We start from the raw sequence: 22,132 nt of genomic DNA on the forward strand, positions 1-22,132 counted from the left end.
AAGACTACCATATTATGAGTCATGCTTCTCTTCATGTAATTGTTTTTAGGAAGTAGATAACTTGCAAAAGATGGTAGCATCCCCAATAGCAAAATGGGTCTAATAGTAATATTAACCATCATTTATTGAGCACTTACTGTAAGTAAATACATATACCTCATGCATTTTCTCTAAACTTCACAATAACTTCTTTTTGTTGTTTTTTTTTTTTTGTTTGTTTTTTGAGACGGAGTTTCGCTCTTGTCCAGGCTGGAGTGCAATAGCGAGATTTAGGCTCGCTGCAACCTCTGCCTCCTGGGTTCAAGCGATTCTCCTGCCTTGGCCTCCTGAGTGACTGGGATTACAGGCATGTGCTACCACGCCTGGCTAATTTTGTATTTTTAGTAGAGACAGGGTTTCTCCCTGTTGGTCAAGCTGGTCTCAAATTCCTGACCTCAGGTGATCCACCTGCCTTGGCCTCCCAAAGTGCTGGGATTACAGGTGCATGTGCCACGTCTGGCTAATTTTTGTACTTTTAGTAGAGACGGGGTTTCACCATGGCCAGGCTGGTCTCGAACTCCTGACCTTGTGATCCACCCACCTTGGCCTCCCAAAGTGCTGGGATTACAGGCATGAGCCACCGCGCTCGGCCATATGAGTGCTTTCAAATGGACTGTGGTAGATATGTCAGGAAGGGCCATTGGAGTGATTGCTTCTAAAGATATTTTTTTTAATTATACCATTATATATTTGACCCATTTATTTTAAGATTGAATAATGCCTATAAAATATTGGTTATTTCAAAAGATTTTATTTATGTACCATCATATAGTAATCTTGAAGGTTTGTTTAGTGTCATGTTGCTATAAACTTAGAGAAACTTGTCTCATAATTTCATTATGTAGAACTTTAATGTTACTAATACTTGGAACATAACATCAGTTTTAAAGTTTCACAGTTTGAAACAGTAAGTACAATATTGGTGGCCCAAATAACATACTAAAAAGACAGTATGGCTGGGCTCAGTGGCTCACGCCTGTAATCCCAGCACTTTGGGAGGCTGAGGTGGGTGGATCACCTGAGGTCAGGAGCTCAAGACCAGCCTGGCCAACATGGCGAAACCCCGTCTCTACTAAAAATACAAAAATTACCTGGACGTGGTGGCACGTGCCTGTAATCCCAGCTACTCGGGAGGCTAAGGCAGGAGAATCACTTGAACCCAGGAGGCAGAGGTTGCAGTGAGCTGAGATCAAGCCATTGCACTCCCGCCTGTGCAACAAGAGTAAAACTCCATCTCAGAAAAAAAATAGTAATAATAATAAATATGCCAGGCGCAGTGGCTCACGCCTGTAATCCCAGCACTTTGGGAGGCCGAGGCGGGTGGATCACTTGAGGTCAGGAGTTCAAGATCAGGCTGGCCAACATGGTGAAACCCCATCTCTACCAAAGATATAAAAAATTAGCCGGGTATGGTGGCGCATGCCTGTAATCCCAGCTACTTGAGAGGCTGAGGCAGGAGAATCGCTTGAACTCGGGAGGCAAAGGTTGCAGTGAGCCAAGACTGAGCCATTGCACTCCAGTCTGGGGAACAGAGCAAGACTCAGTCTCAAAATAAAATAAAAAATAACAATTTTAGTTTTTAACATAAAACTTGGCAGTTTTATTTTTGTCTTCTGTAAAAAATACCTCAGATTGAATCAGTGAATTTAGTGTGTATTTCTTCCTCAAAGGATAAAGATCATATCTGTTACTTAGATGTGAATTTGAATGTCTTGTTTTAAGCTGCGAGATTTTCATGTTTTTCAGATGTGCTTAATTTTTAGGTGTTAAATGAATATTTTTGTGTAAGCTTCTAATTGCACAAATACATATATTCCTGTGTGTTTTCGTAGGTGAAGGTGATAAAGTAAAGTGCTTTCACTGTGGAGGAGGGCTAACTGATTGGAAGCCCAGTGAAGACCCTTGGGAGCAACATGCTAAATGGTATCCAGGGTAAGATATTTAATTGTTCATTGTACAGGCAAGTTGGATAGCATGCAGTGGGAGGCTTGAATTACTTTTTACCTCAACTATTTTTGCCTTCACTATGGCTTGAAATTCATGCTAGGTTTATAAAAATGAGGAAGGTTTATAAGCCTTCTCTGATGACCAAAACATACACTGTTTATGTGTCATATCTATGACATTCAGAATATCCCATTTCTTTTTTTTTTTTTTTTTAACACAGAGTTTTACTCTCTTGCCTAGGCTGGAGTGCAGTGGTGCAGTCTTGGCTCACTGCATGCTCCGCCTCCCAGGTTCAAGCGATTTTTGTGCCTCAGCCTCTTGAGTAGCTGGAATTACAGGCACCCGCCACTGCCACCATGCCTGGCTAATTTTTTTTTTTTTTTTTTTTTTTTGATATGGAGTCTTACTCTGTTGCCAGGCTGGAATGCAGTGGTGCGATTTTGGCTCACTGCAACCTCCGCCTCCCGGGTTCAAGCGATTCTCCTGCCTCAGCCTCCCGAGTAGCTGGGACTACAGGTAAGTGCCACCATGCCCAGCTAATTTTTTGTATTTTTAGTAGAGACAGGGCTTCACCATGTTGGCCAGGATGGTCTTGATCTCCTGACCTTGTGATCCGCCCACCTCGGCCTCCCAAAGTGCTGGGATTCTGGCTGATTTTTGTATTTTTTAGTAAAGACAGGGTATCACCATGTTGGCCAGGCTGATCTTGAACTCCTGACCTCAGATGATTGGCCTGCCTCGGCCTCCCAAAGTGCTGGGATTACAGGTGTGAGCCACTGTGCCTGGCCTCTAGATTATCCCATTTCTTTTTCTTTTTTTTTTTTTTTGAAACAAGAGTTTTGCTCTTGTCGCCCAGGCTGGAGTACAGTAGTGCTATCTCAGCTCACTGCAATCTCTGCCTCCTGGGTTCAAGTGATTCTCCTGCCTCAGCCTCCCGAATAGCTGGGATTACAGGTACCCGCCACCACGCCCGGCTGATTTTTTGTATTTTTAGTAGAGACGGGGTTTCACCATGTTGGTCAGGCTGGTCTTGAACTCCCAACCTCAGGTTATCCACCCACCTCAGCCTCCCAAAGTGCTGGGTTTACAAGCATGAGCCACCGTGCTTGGCCTCTAGATTATCCAATTTTTAAATACAAATTAGAAAATGTGTGCTTTTTTATTGTTGGAAGTAGGCTCTTTTATGATCAGCATGAGAGCCCATATTGCCAAGGAGATTCCTTAAGAAGTCATCATACCCCTAGGAAATATTAGTGTATCTCATTATCTCTATGACATACAATTGTTCACATTTTGAGATCTCTGGTTGGGGTGTGGTGGCTCACGCCTGTAATCCCAGCACTTTGGGAGGATGAGGCGGGTGGATTGCTGGAGCCCAAGAGTTCGAGACCAGCCTGGGCAACATAGTGAGACCCTGTCTCTACAAAAAAATATGAAAAACAATTAGCCAGTCATGGTGGCACACACCTGTAGTTCCAGTTACTCATGAGACTGAGGTAAGAGGATCACTTGAGCTGGGGAGGCAGAGGTTGTAGTGAGCTGACGCCACTGCACTTGGTGCCACTGCACTCCAGCCTGGGCAACAGAGTGAGACCCTGTCTCAAAAAAAAAAAAAAAAAAGAAAACAAACAAACAAAAAAAACAGCCGGGCATGGTGGCTTATGCCTGTAATCCCAGCACTTTGGGAGGCCAAGGTGGGTGGATCACCTGAGGTCGGGGGTTTGAGACCAGCCTGAACAACATGGAGAAACCCTGTCTCTACTAAAAATACAAAATTAGCCGAGCGTGGTAGCGCATGCCTGTAATCCCAGGTATTGGGGAGGCAGAGGTTGCAGTGAGCCGAGATCGTGCCATTGCACTCCAGCCTGGGCAACAAGAGTGAAGCTCCGTCTCAAAAAAATAAAAATAAAAACCCAAACTTCAGAGCGATCATTTGAAAAGAAATCTTAGCCTTAAACAGCTTTAAAAATAAATATTGAAAAGCCTAAAGAATTCCATTTAAATGGGCAATTGTTTAATTCTTTAAATAAAACCTGTTAAGATGGGCGTGGTGGCTCATGCCTACAATCCCAGCACTTTGGGAGACTGAGGCAGGCAGATCACTTGAGGTGAGGAGTTTGAGAACAGCCTGGCCAATATGGTGAAACCCTGTCTCTACTGAAAATACAAAAATTAGCTGGGCGTAGTGGTGCATGCCTGTAATCCCAGCTACTCAGGAGGCTAAGGCAGGAGAATCGCTTGAACCCCGGGAGGCGGATGTTGCGGTGAGCCAAGATCGTGCCACTGCACTCCAACCTGGGTGACAGAGCGAGACTCTGTCTCAAAAAAAAAAAAAAAGTCAAGGTGCTAATTTAATAACTTGTTTTAGAAAGTTCTCAAGTTGATATTTTTTGCTCTACTAACATTAGCATAGGTAACATAACAAAGGGAACTTTTTTAACCTTAAAATGACAGTGGGATAGGGATTTGGGTAACATTTTACTTTGTGGCTCCTTAGAAGTACTGAAAAGCAAGTTAATGGAATTAATAGAATTAATATGATGGAGATTATATCTTTGCTTGTACTTCACTAATTTATCAGCTACTAAAGTTTAACCTTTTAATTGTTTAGGTGTAAATATCTGTTAGAACAGAAGGGACAAGAATATATAAACAATATTCATTTAACCCATTCACTTGAGGAGTGTCTGGTAAGTCTCATTATATAATTTATATTTTCAAATTTATATTTCAAATTATATTTTCATTATGTAATTTATATTATATCATTTGTTTATAGTTATTTCTTCATGCAAAATTCTCAGTATAGTATTATAAATCAATATATGTATACATTACATGAAAACACAAATTTTAAGTTAAAAACAAAATAATAAATGTATGATGGGCTTTAAGAGTGAGAGCTAGCCAGGCACAGTGTTTCACACCTGTAATTCTAACATTTTGAGAGGCCAAGGCGAGAGGATCACTTGAGCCCAGGAGTTTGAGATCAGCCTAGACAACATAGTGAGACCCTGTCTCTACAAAAAATTTTAAAAACCAATTAGCCAGACTTGTGGTACATGCCTGTAGTCCCAGCTACTTGGGAGGCTGAGGCAGGAGGATCGCTTGAGCTCAAAAGGTCAGAGGATTCAGTGAGCCATGTTCATTCCACTGTACTCCTGCCTGAGTGAGAAAGGGAAACCCTCTCTCTTAAAAAAAAAAAAAAAAAGAGAGAGAGAGCCTAAAAAGTGTTTCTTATTCTTTACCTGAAGTAAATTTGTGAAAAGATAATCAGGATGAACTGATTTAAATATCACTGTAGGCAAAAATGGGCTTGAAGAACTAAAATATTAAAAGTCCCTTAGCCTTCTGAAATTAGATCTTCGTATAATGTGCTTTGTACTCAAAAGTAGCTTTAAACTTTTTGCAGACATTATTTAAAATCTTAAAAATATATCTAAATTGATAGGATGGGTGCTGGGTGCAGCGGCTCACACCTGTAATCCCAGCACTTTGGGAGGCTGAGGCGGATGAATCACCTGAGGTCAGGAGTTCGAGACCAGCTTGGCCAACATCATGAAACCCCGTCTCTACTAAAAATACAAAAAATTAGCCAGGCACGATGGCGCGCGCCTGTAATCTCAGCTACTGGGGAGACTGGGGCAGGAGAATTGCTTGAACCTGGGAGGCTGAGGTTACAGTGAGCTGAGATTGTGCCACTGCACTCCAGCCTGAGCAACAAGAGTGACACTCCGTCTCAAAAATAAAAAAAAAATAAATAAACAAATAAATAAATAAATTGATAGGATGAACTGAGGTGGCCAAGGCATCAGTAATAGGTGGAAAGAACCCTGGACTAAAATGGGAGACTAGAGTTCCCCCAGTGACTCTACCCTGAAGTCATTCGTTCTCCCTGGGCCTCAACTTCTTGTTTGTAAAATGAAGGGATTAGATTAGATATCTTTTTTTTTTTTTTTTTTTTTTGAGACGGAGTCTCGCTCTGCCGCCCAGGCTGGAGTGCAGTGGCCGGATCTCAGCTCACTGCAAGCTCCGCCTCCCGGGTTCACGCCATTCTCTGGCCTCAGCCTTCCGAGTAGCTGGGACTACAGGCGCTGCCACCTCGCCCGGCTATTTTTTGTATTTCTTAGTAGAGACGGGGTTTCACCGTGTTAGCCAGGATGGTCTCGATCTCCTGACCTCGTGATCCGCCCGTCTCGGCCTCCCAAAGTGCTGGGATTACAGGCTTGAGCCACCGCGCCCGGCCTAGATTAGATATCTTATAACTTCCTTCTAGCTCCATCAGGCTATGCCTCTTGTGAATATTCATATATTGAATTGAAATAAAGCCAATTTATTTTAAATTTATGATTAATTTAACTTTTCAAATGGAAATGATTGCCTCTACCAAAAATAATTCTAACTTACAATTCCTATTTCTGTTACAGGTAAGAACTACTGAGAAAACACCATCACTAACTAGAAGAATTGGTAAATATGCTTGTTAAATTAACTATCCTTTTAATTTAACTGCTAATTTATCATACTTGTTATTTATGGGGTAGAAAGATAAGCATGTTCTTCCAAGGTCACCATGATATATTTATTTGAGATGACGTTACTATAAATTTAAGAATTTAGGCGGCTGGGCGTGGTGGCTCACGCCTGTAATCCCAGCGCTTTGGGAGGCCGAGGTAGGCGAATCACAACGTCAGGAGATCGAGACCATCCTGGCTAACATGGTGAAACTCCGTCTCTACTAAAAATTTTTTAAAAAAATTAGCTGGATGTGGTGGCGCACACCTGTAGTCCCAGGTACTTGGGAGGCTGAGGCAGGAGAATCGCTTGAACCCGGGAGGTGGAGGTTGCAGTGAGCCAAGATCGTGCCACTGCACTCAAGCCTGGCAACAGAGCGAGATTCCATCTCCAAAAACAAAAACAAAAGCAAAAAATAATTTAATAAAGTACTTATAAATTGCAGTCAGAGGCTGGGTGCAGTGGCTGACACCTGTAATCCCAGCACTTTGGGAGGCCGAGGAGTTCAAGACCATCCTAGCCAACATGGCGAAACCCTAAAAATACAAAAATTAGCTGGGCGTGATAGTGTGCGCCTGTAGTCCCAGCTACTCGGAAGGCTGAGGCAGGATAATCACTTGAACCTGGGCGGTGGAGGTTGCAGTCAGCTGAGATCATGTCAGTGCACCCTAGCCTGGGCAACAGGGCAAGACTCCATCTCAAAAAGAAAAGAAAAAAAATCAGTCAGACGTGTCTGTATTAAAAATGTTAGTAGGCCATCAGATAGTTTTTCCAAGTTCAGGAGGAACACTGATAGGCTACCTCATTGCCATTTCTGCTAAAATCACAAGAGAAAGGGTGAAGTGTCTTTTTGTACCTAGGGTTCCTTAAGTAAGCCAGAATTATTTCACTTTTCTACTGGTGTGCCATTACCATGATAAGCCCTAACCCATCTGCTTCTTTATCCCATACTGTCATTGTACCTTCCCCAGCTTCTTCACAGAGGTGTAAGATTTGTTTTGTTTACCTCCTGTTACTTCATGGAGAAGTAGAGGTTTTAAAACTCAAAAAGTGGGCAGAGAAAGATATTATGCTAAGGAAGGAAGATAATTGTTATCCCCACTTTTCAGATGAAGAAACAGTCGGAGAGGTTAAGTGACTTGTGCACAGTCACATTACAAATCATTAGTGGAACTAGGACGGCAAGCAAGGTCTTCTGAATCCTACATCACACTGCAGATCTCATTTTCAACTTAGGCATCATATTTCAAAAGTAGTAGAAAGTTTAATTTAGAGTATGTCTACTGATTCCCCACTTCCTAAATTGGTAGCATCATCTATTTAGTATCTTAAGAATTACAAGGGGCTGGGTGCGGTGGCTCACTCCTGTAATCCCAGCACTTTGGGAGGCTGAGGCAGGTGGATCACCTGAGGTCAGGAGTTCGAGACCAGACTGACCAACTTGGCAAAACTCCATCTCTATTAAAAATACAAAGTTAGCCGGGCTTGGTGGTGCATGCCTGTACTTGGGAGGCTGAGACAGGAGAATTGCTTGAATCCAGGAGGCGGTGGTTGCAGTTAGCCGAGATCGCACCATTGCACTCCAACCTGGGCAACAAGAGCGAAAACTCCGTCTCAAAAAAAAAAAAGAATAGAATTATAATGCAAGACAGTAATGTATAGGTATTCCTAAGTATTCTTGAGAGGGAGAGCTAGTTTAATATTATTTGATATGGGTTTTGTAATGGGCATAAACAATACAACCTAAGAAATCATTTAGTCTAGCCTATATTGTTAAAGTTACTAAGAAACAAAGATACTATAGCAGTTTCTTTTTTTTTTTTTTTTTGAGACGTAGTCTCACTGTGTTGCCTGGACTAGAGTGCAGTGGCTATTCATAGGCATGATCATAGCTCATTGCAGCCTCAAACTCCTGGGCTCAAGTCATCCTCCTGTCTCAGCCTCCTGAGTAGCTAGAACTACAGATGTGTGCCACCACATCCAGCTTCTATAACATTTCTTGATAATATTCTATGGTATTTAATCATTGTTACGATGCATATTAATCTTTTTATGACTGATGAGACTCTGGTTTAGGGTTAACGTTTTAAAATTGAAATATAATTCACGGCCGGGCGCGGTGGCTCAAGCCTGTAATCCCAGCACTTTGGGAGGCCGAGACGGGTGGATCACGAGGTCAGGAGATCGAGACCATCCTGGCTAACATGGTGAAACCCCGTCTCTACTAAAAAAATAACAAAAAACTAGCCGGGCGATGTGGCGGACGCCTGTAGTCCCAGCTACTCGGGAGGCTGAGGCAGGAGAATGGCGTGAACCCGGGAGGCGGAGCTTGCAGTGAGCTGAGATCCGGCCACTGCACTCCAGCCTGGGCGACAACGCGAGACTCCGTCTCAAAAAAAAAAAAAAAAAAAAAAAAAAAAGAAATATAATTCACATATAAATTTCATCCTATAAAGTGTACAATTTAGGGTTTTTTTAGTATATTCACAAGGTTGGGCAACCATTACTACTCTTTTTGTTATATATAAAAAATAATAAATTCAGCTGGGTGCGGTGGCTCACTCTTGTAATCCCAGCACTTTGGGAGGCCGAGGTGGGCAGATCACTTGAGGTCAGGAGTTCAAGACCAGCCTGGCCAACATGGTGAATCCCCATCTGTACTAAAAATACAAAAATTGCCAGGTGCAGTGGCTCACGCCTGTAATCCCAGCACTTTGGGAGGCCGAGGCAGGTGGATCACCTGAGGTCTGGAGTTCGAGAACAGCCTGGCCAACATGGTGAAACTCCATCTCTACTAAAAATACAAAATTAGCTGAGCATGGTGCTGCACACCTGTAATCCCAGCTACTCAGGAGTCTGAGGCAGGAGAATTGCTTGAACCTGGGAGGCAGCGGGTTGCAGTGAGCTGAGACCACGCCATTGCACTCCAGCCTGGGCAAAAAGGAGCAAAACTCTGCCTCAAAAAAAAGAAAAATACAAAAATTACTGGGGCGTGGTGGCACACACCTGTAGTCCCAGCTACTCGGGAGGCTGAGACATAAAAATTGCTTGAACCTGGGAGGCGGAGGTTTCTGTGAGCTGAGATCGTGCTACTGCACTCCAGCCTGGGTGATGGACCGAGATTCTATCTCAAAAATAAGTAAATAAATAAATAAAACATAAATTCAGCTCCATGACTACTCCTGCAGAGCAGGGCTCCTCCCTACGCAGTGAGTGGCATTACTACTATTTAATTGCAGAACACTGTCATTACCCCAACAAGAAACTCCATACTCACCCATCAACAGTCATTCTCCATTGCCCACCCTACCCCTAGGCCAAGGCAAACAGTAATCTACTTTCTGTCTCTATGGTTTTGCCTATTTTGGACATTTAATATAAATGGAATAATGTAATATGTGTCTTCAAGGTGCATCCATGTTGTAGCATATATGAGTATTTCATTCTTTTTTATTGTAGAAAAAGAGTCCATTATATAAATAATACCACATTTTGTTTATCCATTTCTCAGTTGACATTTGGCTTGTTTCTACTTTTTGACTATTATGAATGATGGTTCTACGGACATTTACGTATAAAAGTTTTTGTATAGACATGTTATATACCCAATTCTCTTGGGTATATATCCAGGGATGGAATTGCTGGGTCATGTGGTTATTCTATATTTAACCTTTTGATAAACTACCAGACAGATTTCCAAAGTGACTGCACCCTTTGACTTTCCTACCAGCAGTGTATGAGGATTTCATTTTCTCTACATTCATTATCTGTCTTATTTATCACAGCCATTCTAGTGGATGTGACATGGTATCTCATTGTGGTTTTGTTTTGCATTTCCCTGATGATTAATGATATTGAGCATCTTTTCACGTGCTTATTGTCCATTTGTAAATCTTTGTAGAAATGTCTGTTCATCTCCTTTGACTTTTTTTTTTTTTGAGATGGAATCTTGCTCTGTTCCCTAGGCTGGAGTGCAGTGGTACGATCTCGGCTCACTGCAACCTCTGCCTCCTGGGTTCAAGTGATCCTTCTGCCTCAGCCTCCCTAGTAGCTGGGATTACAGGTGCTCACCACCACACCAGGCTAATTTTTGCATTTTTAGTACGGATGGGGTTTTGCCATGTTAGCCAGGCTGGTCTTGAACTCCTGACCTCAGGTGATCTACCCACCTTGGCCTCCCAAAGTGCTGGGATTACAGGTGTGAGCCACCGTGCCTGGCCCATTTTTTATTTTCTTTTTTCTTTTTTTTTTGAGACAGGGTCTTGCTCAGTCACCCAGGCTGGAGTACAGTAGTACAGTCACGCTCACTGTGGCCTCGACCTCCCTGGCTCAAGCAATTCTGCTGCCTCAGTCTTCTGCGTAGCTGGGACTACAGGTGTGTGCCACCACACCCAGTTAATTTTTGTATTTTTTATAGAGAGAAAGTTTCGCCATTGTTGCCCTGGCTGGTCTCAAACTCCTGGAATTAAACAATCTGCCTCCCTCGGCCTCCCAAAGTGCTGGGATTACAGGTGTGATCCACTGTGCCCAGCCTTGACCATTTTTTATTTGGGTTGTCCTTCTTTTTCTACTGAACAGTCTAGGGAGATGGGTTATCTTTTTGTTATTGAGTTAAAAGAGATCATTATATATTACAGTTCTTTTTTTTGGCCTCTTTTACTTTCTAAATGAAGATTATAGTTATTTATATATATAAGTCCCTGTCAGATTTATGATTTGCAAGTATTTTCTCCCATTCCATGGGTTTCCTTTTTTTTTTTCCCCCAGGATGGAGTCTTGCTCTGTTGCCCAGTCTGGAGTGCAGTGGTGCGATCTCTGTTCATTGCAACCTCCGCCTCCTGGGCTCAAGCAATTCTGCCTCAGCCTCCCGAGTAGCTGGGATTACAGGTGTGCAGCACCATGGCTGGCTAATTTTTGTTGTTTTTTTTTAGTGGAGATGGGGTTTCACCATGTTGGCCAGGCTGGTCTCAAACTCCTGACCTCATGATCCACCCACCTCAGCCTCCCAAAGTGCTGGAATTACAGGCGTGAGCCACTGCACCTGGCCACCTTTTTCACTTTCTTGTTGGCATTCTTTGAAGCATAAACGTCTTTAATTTTTTTTTTTTTTTTTTTTTGAGATGGAGTTTTGCTCTTGTTACCCAGGCTAGAGTGCAATGGCACGATCTTGGCTTACCGCAACCTCTGCCTCCTAGGTTCAAGCAATTCTCCTGCCTCAGCCTCCTGAGTAGCTGGAATTACAGGCGTGCACCACCACGCCGGGCTAATTTTGTATTTTTAGTAGAGACAGGATTTCTCCATGTTGAGGCTGATCTCGAACTCCTGACCTCAGGTGATGCACCTGCCTCGGCCTTCCAAAGTGCTGGGATTACAGGCGTGAGCTGCTGCGCCCGGCCAAACGTTTTTAATTTTTATGAAATCCAATTTATCTGTTTTTTTGTGTGTGTTGCTCATGCTTTTAATGTCATATTTAAAAAACCATTGCCAGCCGGGCGCGGTGGCTCAAGCCTGTAATCCCAGCACTTTGGGAGGCCGAGACGGGCGGATCACGAGGTCAGCAGATCGAGACCATCCTGGCCGACACGGTGAAACCCCGTCTCTACTAAAAAGTACAGAAAACTAGCCGGGCGAGGTGGCGGGCGCCTGTAGTTCCAGCTACTCGGGAGGCTGAGGCAGGAGAATGGCGTAAACCCGGGAGGCGGAGCTTGCAGTGAGCTGAGATCCGGCCACTGCACTCCAGCCTGGGCGGCAGAGCGAGACTCCGTCTCAAAAAAAAAAAAAAAAAAAAAAAAACCATTGCCTAATCCAGGGTCACCAAGGTTTATACCTATGTTTTCTTCTAAGAGTTTTATGGTGTTATATCTTACATTCTGGTCTTTGATCCATTTTGAGTTAATTTTTGTATATGGTATGAGGTAGGGGTCCATGTCCTTCCTTTTTGTTTTTAGCAAGTTGAGTTTGAGATACCTGCAGGACATTGAAGTAGGAGGATAATAAAACCTGTATAAATGAGAGTAAGATGGTGCTGGTAGGGGAAGTGTCTGGAAAGACCTTTTTTTTTTTTTCTTTTGAGGCGGAGTCTCGCTCTATCACCCAGGCTGGAGTGCAGTGGCGCAATCTTGGCTCACTGCAACCTCCGCCTCCCGGGTTCAAGGGATTCTCCTGCATCAGCCTCCCGAGCAGCTGGGACTACAGGCACATGCTACTGCACCCAGCTAATTTTTTTTTTTTTTTTTTTTGAGACGGAGTCTCGCTCTGTCGCCCAGGCTGGGGTGCAGTGGCCGGATCTCAGCTCACTGCAAGCTCCGCCTCCCGGGTTTATGCCATTCTCCTGCCTCAGCCTCCCGAGTAGCTGGGATTACAGGCACCCGCCACCTCGCCCGGCTAGTTTTTTGTATTTTTTAGTAGAGACAGGGTTTCTTTTTTTTTTTTTTATACACAGAAAAAATTGTACTTTATTTTAGTTGCATCACATTTCTTGTACAGTGTCCACCTAGGCTTTTAATTACCTTTCTTTTTTATTTTCAATATATACATTATATACATTAATTTTAACATATACAATACATACATTCACCATAACATTAAAGCATTCATCTTCTTCACCATACAACCTTTTGATAAATCTCACTGTCTTCTGTAAGATAGCTTTTCTGTGGTCCAGTTGGAACTAGTTGCTTTCCAAGCCTACTGCTTATCTGTCATTCTGGAATTTCTTTTTTTTTTTTTTTTTAATTAATTTATTATTATAATACTGTAAGTTGTAGGGTACATGTGCATAACGTGCAGGTTTGTTACATATGTATACTTGTGCCTTGTTGGTGTGCTGCACCCATCAACTCGTCATTTACGAGACAGGGTTTCACCATGTTAGCCAGGATGGTCTCGATCTCCTGACCTCGTGATCCACCCGTCTCGGCCTCCCAAAGTGCTGGGATTACAGGCTTGAGCCACCGCGCCCGGCCGCTAATTTTTGTATTTTTAGTAGAGACAGGGTTTTTTTTGCCATGTTGGCCAGGCTGATCTTGAACTCCTGACCTCAGGTGATCCACCCACCTCGGCCTCCCAAGGTGCTGGGATTACAGGCGTGAGCCACTGCACCTGGCTGGAAAGACCATTTTTAAGAAGGGTCGATGAGGGATTGGAAGGGAACCACCAACATCTCATTAGATGGGCACAAGTAAAGGAGCAACAAAACAAACTGAAAATAAAAACAAGTCAAAGATAGAAGCAAGAAAGAGCAATGTATAGTTGCCCTCTGGACATTTCTACCTAGAATGCATCTCTAAAAACCACTCAGACTGAATCCCCAATCCTGCATTTTTTTCTCCTGTATTGGTTAATAGTACCACAGTTCACAAGGTTGCCCAGTAATTTATGTGTTCCTAAGCTCTTTGCTCTCTGTAATCCTTTTACATTTAATTAATCATCAAATTTGATGGATTCCACCTTCTTAATGTTGCTTCAGACTTTCCCACTTACTCTGCTCTAGTTCAGGCCCTTCCTTGTTTTTCATCTGGACAATTGTAGTAGTCTCCTAACTGGTCTTTTTTCTGTATTATAACCTCCCAACAGAGGTTTTCTTTTTTTTTCTTTTTTTCTTTTTTTTAGACGGAGTCTTGCTCGATCGCCCAGGCTAGAGTGCAGTGGCACGATCTCGGCTCACTGCAACCTCTGCCTCCCGGGTTCACGCCATTCTCCTGCCTCAGCCTTCCGAGTAGCCGGGACTACAGGCGCCCATCACTATGCTTGGCTAATTTTTTTTTGTATTTTTAGTAGAGACGGGGTTTCACTGTGTTAGGATGGTCTCGATCTCCTGACCTTGTGAACCGCCTGCCTCGGCCTCCCAAAGTGCTGGGATTACAAGTGTGAGCCACCATGCCTGGCCCAGAGTTGTGTTTTTTTTGTTTGTTTGTTTGTTTGTTTGTTTTGAGACTGAGTCTTTGGTCTGTCACCCAGGCTGGAGTGCGGTGGCGCTATCTTGGCTCACTGCAAGCTCCGCCTCCTGGGCTCACGCCATTCTCCTGCCTCAGCCTCCCGAGTAGCTGGGACTACAGGCGCCCGCTACCACGCCCAGCTAATTTTTTGTATTTTTAGTAGAGACGGGGTTTCACCGTGTTAGCCAGGATGGTCTCGATCTCCTGACCTTGTGATCCGCCCGTCTCGGCCTCCCAAAGTGCTGGGATTACAGGCGTGAGCCACCGCGCCCAGCAAGAGTTTTTTTTTTTTTATCAAAACACACATCTTAAGTTACTTTCCTACCGTAAAAATATATTTTGTTATTTACTATATATGTTCTTTATACTCGAATCTCTATATCTCTTCCTTTCCAGCCTCCTCTATTTATTTACTTATTTATTTATTTAGATAGCGTCTCGCTCTGTCGCCAAGGCTGGAGTGCCGTGGTGCAGTCTTGGCTCACTGCAGCCTTCGCCTCCCAGGCTCACAGTATCTTCCAGTCTTAGCCTGCAGAGTAGCTGGGACCACAGGTGTGTGCTGCCACACCCAGCTGATTTTTGTATTTTTTGCAGAGACAGGGTTTTGAACTCCTAGGCTCAAGCTATCTGCCCATCTTAGCCTCCTGAAATGCTGGGACTACAGATGTGAGCCACCATGCCCAGCCTTATGTTTTATTTTTATTTTTTAATAGAGACAGGGTCACACTTTGTTGACGAGGGTGGTTTCAAACAGCAGGCCTCAAAGAATCCCCCTGTCTTGGCCTCCCCAAAGTGCTGGGATTACAGGTATGAGCCACTGTACCTGGCCTCCTCTCTTTCAAAAAAACATTTATTGAGCTATAATATACATATAGTAGCCGGGTGTGGTGGCTCACGCCTGTAATTCCAGCACTTTGGGAGGTCGAGGAGGGTAGATCACAAGGTCAGGAATTTGAGACCAGCTTGGCCAATATAGTGAAACCCTGTCTCTACTAAAAATACAAAAAAGCCGGGTGTGGTGGTACATGTCTGTAATCCCAGCTACTCGAGAGGCTGAGGCAGAATTGCTTGAACCTGGGAGGCAGAGGTTGCAGTGAACCGAGATCACACCATTACACTCTGGCCTGGGTGACAGAGCGAGACTCTGTCTCAAAAAAAAAAAAAAAAAAAAAAAAATTATATATATATATGTATGTATGTATATATAATACACACACACACAGTAAAGTGCTTAAAGTACCCTAATCATAAGTTTTCTACTTGATGAATTTTAACGTATGTATGTTAAAATATATATTAAATAAAATATGTGTTAAATATATATTAAAATGTATCTGTTAAAATATATATATTTATCTGTGTAACTATCCTCCAGATTAAGACATAGAACATTTCCACAACCCTAGAAAGCTCTTTCATGCTCCTTCCCCATCAGTACGCACCCCCAAGTTACATTCTGGCTTCTATTACCATAGATTAATTTTGTTTATTACCATAGATTAGTTTTGGAGTTCTTATAAATGGACTCATGCAGTAGGTACTCTTGTGTCATAATGATGAATTATGATTCTGGTTTGCTCGTTATATCTGAGATTCATCCATATTGTCTGTGGCAATAGTTTTTTTTCTTGCTGTGTAGCTTATGAATATACCACACAATCTATTCACCTGATGATGGACATTTGAGTTGTTTCCAGTTTGGGGCTATTATAAATAACACTGCTATGAATATTCTTGTGCATATCTTTGGCAGAGATATACACTCATTTTTAATACCCAAGAGTGGAATTGATGAGTCAGAGGGTATAAGTGTCCTCTCTTAGCACTTCCCTACACATGCTGTGTTCCTACTTTGAGTATCATAAAAACAGGTTTCCATTGACTTTCTTGCTTTATCCAGTCCTACCCGCTCTACTACAGAAATGAGGTTTGAGAGCTAGGAAATTGACATGTTCAGGGTTATAGACTGGGATTTCCCTAATTTCCCATCATTTTCCCCAAATAATTGCTAGTGACTCAGTAACAACATCCACTCTTTAAGTACCTTAGGTTAATTGTTAAAGAGTACAGCTAGATTCAAAAAAGTTCAGATTTTTGAAGCACTTAACCTTTTTCTTGCCTGTTTTACCTTGCATCGTTTCAAACACTACAAAATACATACTCATTGTATTTACAATTAATTGTAAGATTCTGAAAGTGATTTTTCAGTGCCTGAATACTTCAAAAAATCTTCCCAAAGCAGCTTTGCTTTGCTGGTTTGTTTTTGTTCTTTTGCTTGCTGCTGAATTTTTTCATTTTAACTATATTTTGCTATTGAGTTGTGATAATGAAAGTAATTGTTTAAATTCTATGTTCTTTTTCCTCACCAATTTTTATTTCAGATGATACCATCTTCCAAAATCCTATGGTACAAGAAGCTATACGAATGGGGTTCAGTTTCAAGGACATTAAGAAAATAATGGAGGAAAAAATTCAGATATCTGGAAGCAACTATAAATCACTTGAGGTTCTGGTTGCAGATCTAGTGAATGCTCAGAAAGACAGTACGCAAGATGAGTCAAGTCAGACTTCATTACAGAAAGGTATGCATTGCTGTTTTTAAAAAGCAAGAAAGGGCCAGATGTGGTGGCTCACACCTGTAATCCGAGCACTTTGGGAGGCTGGGGATATGGACATTTTTTAAACATAACCTTAATGCTGTGTGTTAGTCTGCTCAAGCTGCTATAATAAAATTCCATTGACTAGGTGTCTTAAACAACAGACTTATTTCTGACAGTTTCGGAGGCTCCAAAATCAAGGTGCTGGCCGATTTCGTTATTGATGAGGGCCCTCTTCCTGCCTTGCAGATGGCTGCCTTCTCACTGTGTCCTCACATGGCATGGGTTGGGGGTGGATGGGACAAGATGGAGCAAGTACTCTGGTCTCTTTTCCTCTACTTTTAGGGACACTAATCCCATCATGGGGGTCTCATCTTCATGACCTCATCCAAACCTAATTAGTTCCCAAAGGCCTCATTTCCAAATATCATTACGTTAATCATGGAAAAAAGATTAAAAATATGAATTCTACCAGCCTGGGCAACATAATGAAACTGTCTCTACAAAAAATACAAAAATTAGCCGGGCATGGTGGTGTGTGCTAGTAGTCCCAGCTACCTGGGAAGCTGAGCGGGGAAGATCACCTGAGCCAGGGAGATCAAGGCTGCAGTGAGCCATGATCATGCCACTGCACTTCAGCCTGGGCAGCTGAGCGAGATCTTGTCTCAAAATATATATATATCTCCTTTAAGGATGATGGACACTATAGTGCTTGCCAACAACATCGAAGGTTAAAGAAGAGGTTTCAAACTGAGTACACTTTTGGGTACTATACCTGTAATAGTTCTCTAAGCTCTTGACTATCCTTCCTCCAAAAAGATGAGAATTCTCCTACTGCTAAAAAACTTAAACGTTTACTTATTTTTGACACATTTAAAATCCTTGTGATCTTTAAGATATTTCAAGTGCTTTTGAAACATTATTCAGATAATTACTTAAGTTATGAAACAGTATGAACATTAATGATATTTAAAATTATATTCATTGATGTAAGAATCAATGGAAAGCTTCCAGTTTTTCCCTTATAGATGCATTTATTTAAAACTTACACAGGCTCCACTTATCTTGGTGGTCGTAAAATAAACCCTTTACTTGGTCATCTTTCTTTCTTTTTTTTATTTTTTTTAAGACGGAGGAGTCTCACTCTGTCGCCCAGGCTGGAGTGCAGTGGCACGATCTCAGCTCACTGCAACCTCTGCCTCCCCGGCTCAAGCAATTCTCCTGCCTCACCCTTCCGAGTAGCTGGAATTACAGGCATGTGCCACCACGCCCGGCTAATTTTTTGTATCTTTAGTAGAGGCGGGATTTCGCCCAGTTGGCCAGACTAGAATTTTTCTACTATAACAGAAATACAAGCAATTGTGTCATTTTTTTCCTGCATCTTAAACACGCACTTAATTAAGTTTGGCCATAAGTTATTAGCTTTCAAACCTTAATGTGTCTGCAGCAGAAAGATTTAGCAGGTTGTAATAGGAAGAGATCAAGGGACTGTGCATTAGGGAGAGTGTCTTTTCTCTATCTAACAGGAGTCAGTGGGCGCTCATATTATCACTGAGACTACAAACTAGGATGGTGTGGGAAGGAGAGCCTAAGGGTTGGAATTCATTTGAACTCTCCTCAGTCTCACTAAATTGAGAGGCAAGTAATTGATACAGGCTCTCTACTCATGCTGGGACCGCTGCCTGTTTGTCTTCCCAAAAGCTGATGAGGAAAGACTGGCACTAAGAATCTTTTAATTTTATATAAAATAAGGATGGGGCTAACTGAAGTGAAGCAGGTGAAGGTTATTAGAGAAGATATAACATTGTCACTTACTGAGAAATCCTAGATTTAGTGCTGTCTTTTTTTCCCAATGGCTGTGTAACAGAGAATGCCCTAGTAAAATATCTTGTAAAAATAGTACCAAATCAGTATCTTTTTTCTTTCTTTGAAAAAATTATGTAGTGTAAAATAAAGCCGTTTATTTAGTGTACATACTAAAGTACTTATTTTAATCTTTATATATATTACTGTGTATAATATAAAAATCAAATAACCCATATTCATTTATCTGTCTTTCCACATGAATCTTCTCTAATAGTAAAATGAATAACATCAGTTTATTCTAAAAGAGGCTTTAAATAATTACAAATATTAGCAAATAACATCAAAAGTTATCTAGCCTTTATTGCTCATGTGCCAGTAACCTTCTGACCTAGAAGAGGGCTTTGTGGGGAGGAGAAGGGGAAAGGCGCTGTAGGGAAGTATGTAGAATCCAGTAGTTACCTTTAAGCCAAGAGGGAAGTAATTGCCAGTGGTAAACTATTGGCCTGAGGGGAAAAGATCTATGCCCAGAATATCACCGTCTCAAGTTAGTGGCTTTATACAAGGATGAAATAATATAGAAAAAAAAATGAGATGATAGGGTATCACAAACAATCAGAACCAAAGGAACCTTAAAGATTATTTTACAACTTTTTTTTTTTTTGAGATGGAGTTTCACTCTTGTTGCCCAGGCTGGAATGCAGTGGTGCAGTCTCAGCTCACTGCAACCTCCACCTCCCGGGTTCAACCAATTCTCCTGCCTCAGCCTCCCGAGTAGCTGGGATTACAGGCATGTGCCACCACGGCCTGCTAATTTTGTATTTTTAGTAGAGATGGGGTTTATCCATGTTGGTGGACTAGTCTCCAACTTCCAACCTCAGGTGATCCTCCCGCCTCGGCCTCCTAAAGTGCTGGGATTACAGGCATGAACCACCGCACCCAGCCCATTTTATAACTTTTATGAACTTAGTGGGGAACCTGAAGTACAGATGGGCTATTGCCTAGGATCATGCCAATAGCTGGGAATGGAACTCAGATTTCCTGACTTCTGGTCCAGTGTTTTGGGGTTCGTTTCAGTTTTTTTTTTTTTTTTTTAGATTTTTAAAAATTGTGATAAAATACACATACAATTTACTATCTTAACCATTTTTAGGGTATGGTTCCGTAGTGTTAAGTACATTTACATTGTTGCACAGTCAACCTCTAGAATTCTTCATCTTGCAAAACCAAAACTCTGCATCCATTAAACAGCCAGGCGTGGTGGTGCACGCCTGTAGTTCCAGCTGCTTGGGAGGCTGAGGCAAGAGGATTGCTTGAGACCAGAAGTTCAAGGCTGCAATGAGCTGTGATTGCACCATTGCTCTCCAGCCTAGGATACAGAGCAAGACCCCATCTTTAAATAAAAATAAAAATAAATAATAATAATAATAATAATAATAATAATAATAATAAAAACATGTTCATTAAACAACTCCCCATTCCCTCTCTTCCCAACCCTGGCAACTACCATTCTACTTTTTGTCTCTATAAATTTGACTACTCTAGGTGTCAGTATTGTTGGGTTTTTTTGTTTGTTTTTAACTCGTTGTAGCATTGCATCTAAAAGTAATGTGGAAATTACTTGTTCTCCTTTTGATTTTTTGGGCATGAAATATACACTTCATTCTGACTTTTTTTGGTGTCAGTGCTTTCTTATAATATAAATCAGCTTATAGTGCCATTTCTTTACTTATATTTTTTCCTCTGCCTTGAGTACCTTTTCTCTGTCTGTATACCTAGTCCCATTCCCCACTCTATCCCCAACTCTCTGAATCTACTTTGTGAACTCATGTTTCAAGGTTCAGCTCAGAAGTCACTTCTTTCAAGTTTTCTCCCGCACCCACAGCAGTGTTAGGAGCTCCTCCTTATCTACTCCTGGTGCTGGTAGAGTTTTGTTTTGTTTTGTTTTGTTTTGTTTTTCTTGAAACAGGGTCTTGCTCTGTCGCCCAGGCTGGAGTGCAGTGGCATGATCTTGGCTCACTGCAACCTCCATCTCAGCTTCAAGCGATTCTCCTGCCTCAGGCTCCGGAGTAGCTGGGATTACAGGCATGTACCACCACACCCAGCTAATTTGTGTGTGCATTTTTAGTAGAGACGGGGTTTCACCATGTTGGCCAGGCTGGTCTTGAACTCCTGACCTCAAATGATCTGCCCACCTCAGCCTCCCAAAGTGCTAGGATTACAGGTGTGAGCCACCACACCTGGCTAAGCTTTTTGCTTTTTACACTATTTTGAAACTGGTTTCTGCCCTGCCCATTAGAACAGGCTTCTTGAGGGTTAAGTGCTTTATCTTCTTATCTCTGATGCATTCCATGGTTGAGCCTATAGTTTTTATTATGCCCAAGAGGGTACTTTTTAAGAAGAAAGAGATTAAACAATCCTTTCCTTTACCCCCTAGCCAGAGAAACCTTTCTGAAACATGGATGTGCTCATATCTGTCTCTAGTTTAAAATCCTTCACTGGCTCCCAGGGCCCTTGGGATCAAGTCCAAACTCCTTTACGTGGCTTGCCTAATCTTTCATGATCAGGCACCCTTTTGTAGCCTCATCTCATGCTATTTTCTCAAATTCTGTGCCCAAGCTTTGCCTGTGCACTTGTAGGCCATGTTCTCTCTCCTTGGAGCTTGCTTATGCCATTTCCTTTGCCTAAAACACTTTTCTCCCATTGCCCTTATCCCCCAAAGCCTCCCTCTCCTAGTAAACTCCTAATTCATTCTTTAGTATCCAGTTTTAGATATAATTTCCTCCAGGAGGCCTTCGTTTATGCATGCATGCGCACACATGCACACACACCCTTCCTGTGCTCTTCATAACACATTGTAATTACCTTTGTCATCATACCATTTATACTTTCCTGTTTACTTGTCTGTGAACGACTGGGGGCTTGAGGTTTATGTATTTGTTAATTGTATCCCTAGTAGAACCTAGTTAAGTGTCCAGTAAGTATTTCTTGAATAAACTATTGTTTTCCAAACATGTTTTCAGTATAGTGTTCAACAGGATATTAAAAGGATGCCATGAAAAAGGAACCCCATAGTTAAACAGGGGAATGTGTTGTACATTTCTAAGAGGGAATATAGACTATACTGTCCTATATTGTACTGTACTGCCCTGTCATGGATGACAGTGGTTCTCAAATGCCGGTGTGCCCAACCCCAGAAATTTTAGGTTCTGTGAATGGAGCCCAGAAATCTGTTGTTTGAAAATGCCCCAGGTTATTCTCATGTGAGGCCGTATTTGGAAACTGCTGGTACAT

General features: G+C 42.2%; 1 protein-coding gene across 2 annotated transcripts in view; it reads left to right on the forward strand.

The window, feature by feature from the left end:
• Window positions 1-22,132, forward strand: part of XIAP (X-linked inhibitor of apoptosis) — a 54,727-nt gene that overhangs the window by 28,785 nt on the left and 3,810 nt on the right. For both annotated transcript variants that reach the window (XM_025373520.1, XM_025373519.1), the window contains exons 3-6: window positions 1,872-1,971; window positions 4,598-4,676; window positions 6,414-6,456; window positions 16,820-17,020. In XM_025373520.1, the coding sequence (XP_025229305.1) occupies window positions 1,872-1,971; window positions 4,598-4,676; window positions 6,414-6,456; window positions 16,820-17,020 (423 nt within the window). The remainder of the gene's footprint in view (window positions 1-1,871; window positions 1,972-4,597; window positions 4,677-6,413; window positions 6,457-16,819; window positions 17,021-22,132) is intronic.

This window comes from Theropithecus gelada, chromosome X (assembly GCF_003255815.1).
Source record: "Theropithecus gelada isolate Dixy chromosome X, Tgel_1.0, whole genome shotgun sequence".
Lineage (NCBI taxonomy): Eukaryota > Metazoa > Chordata > Mammalia > Primates > Cercopithecidae > Theropithecus > Theropithecus gelada.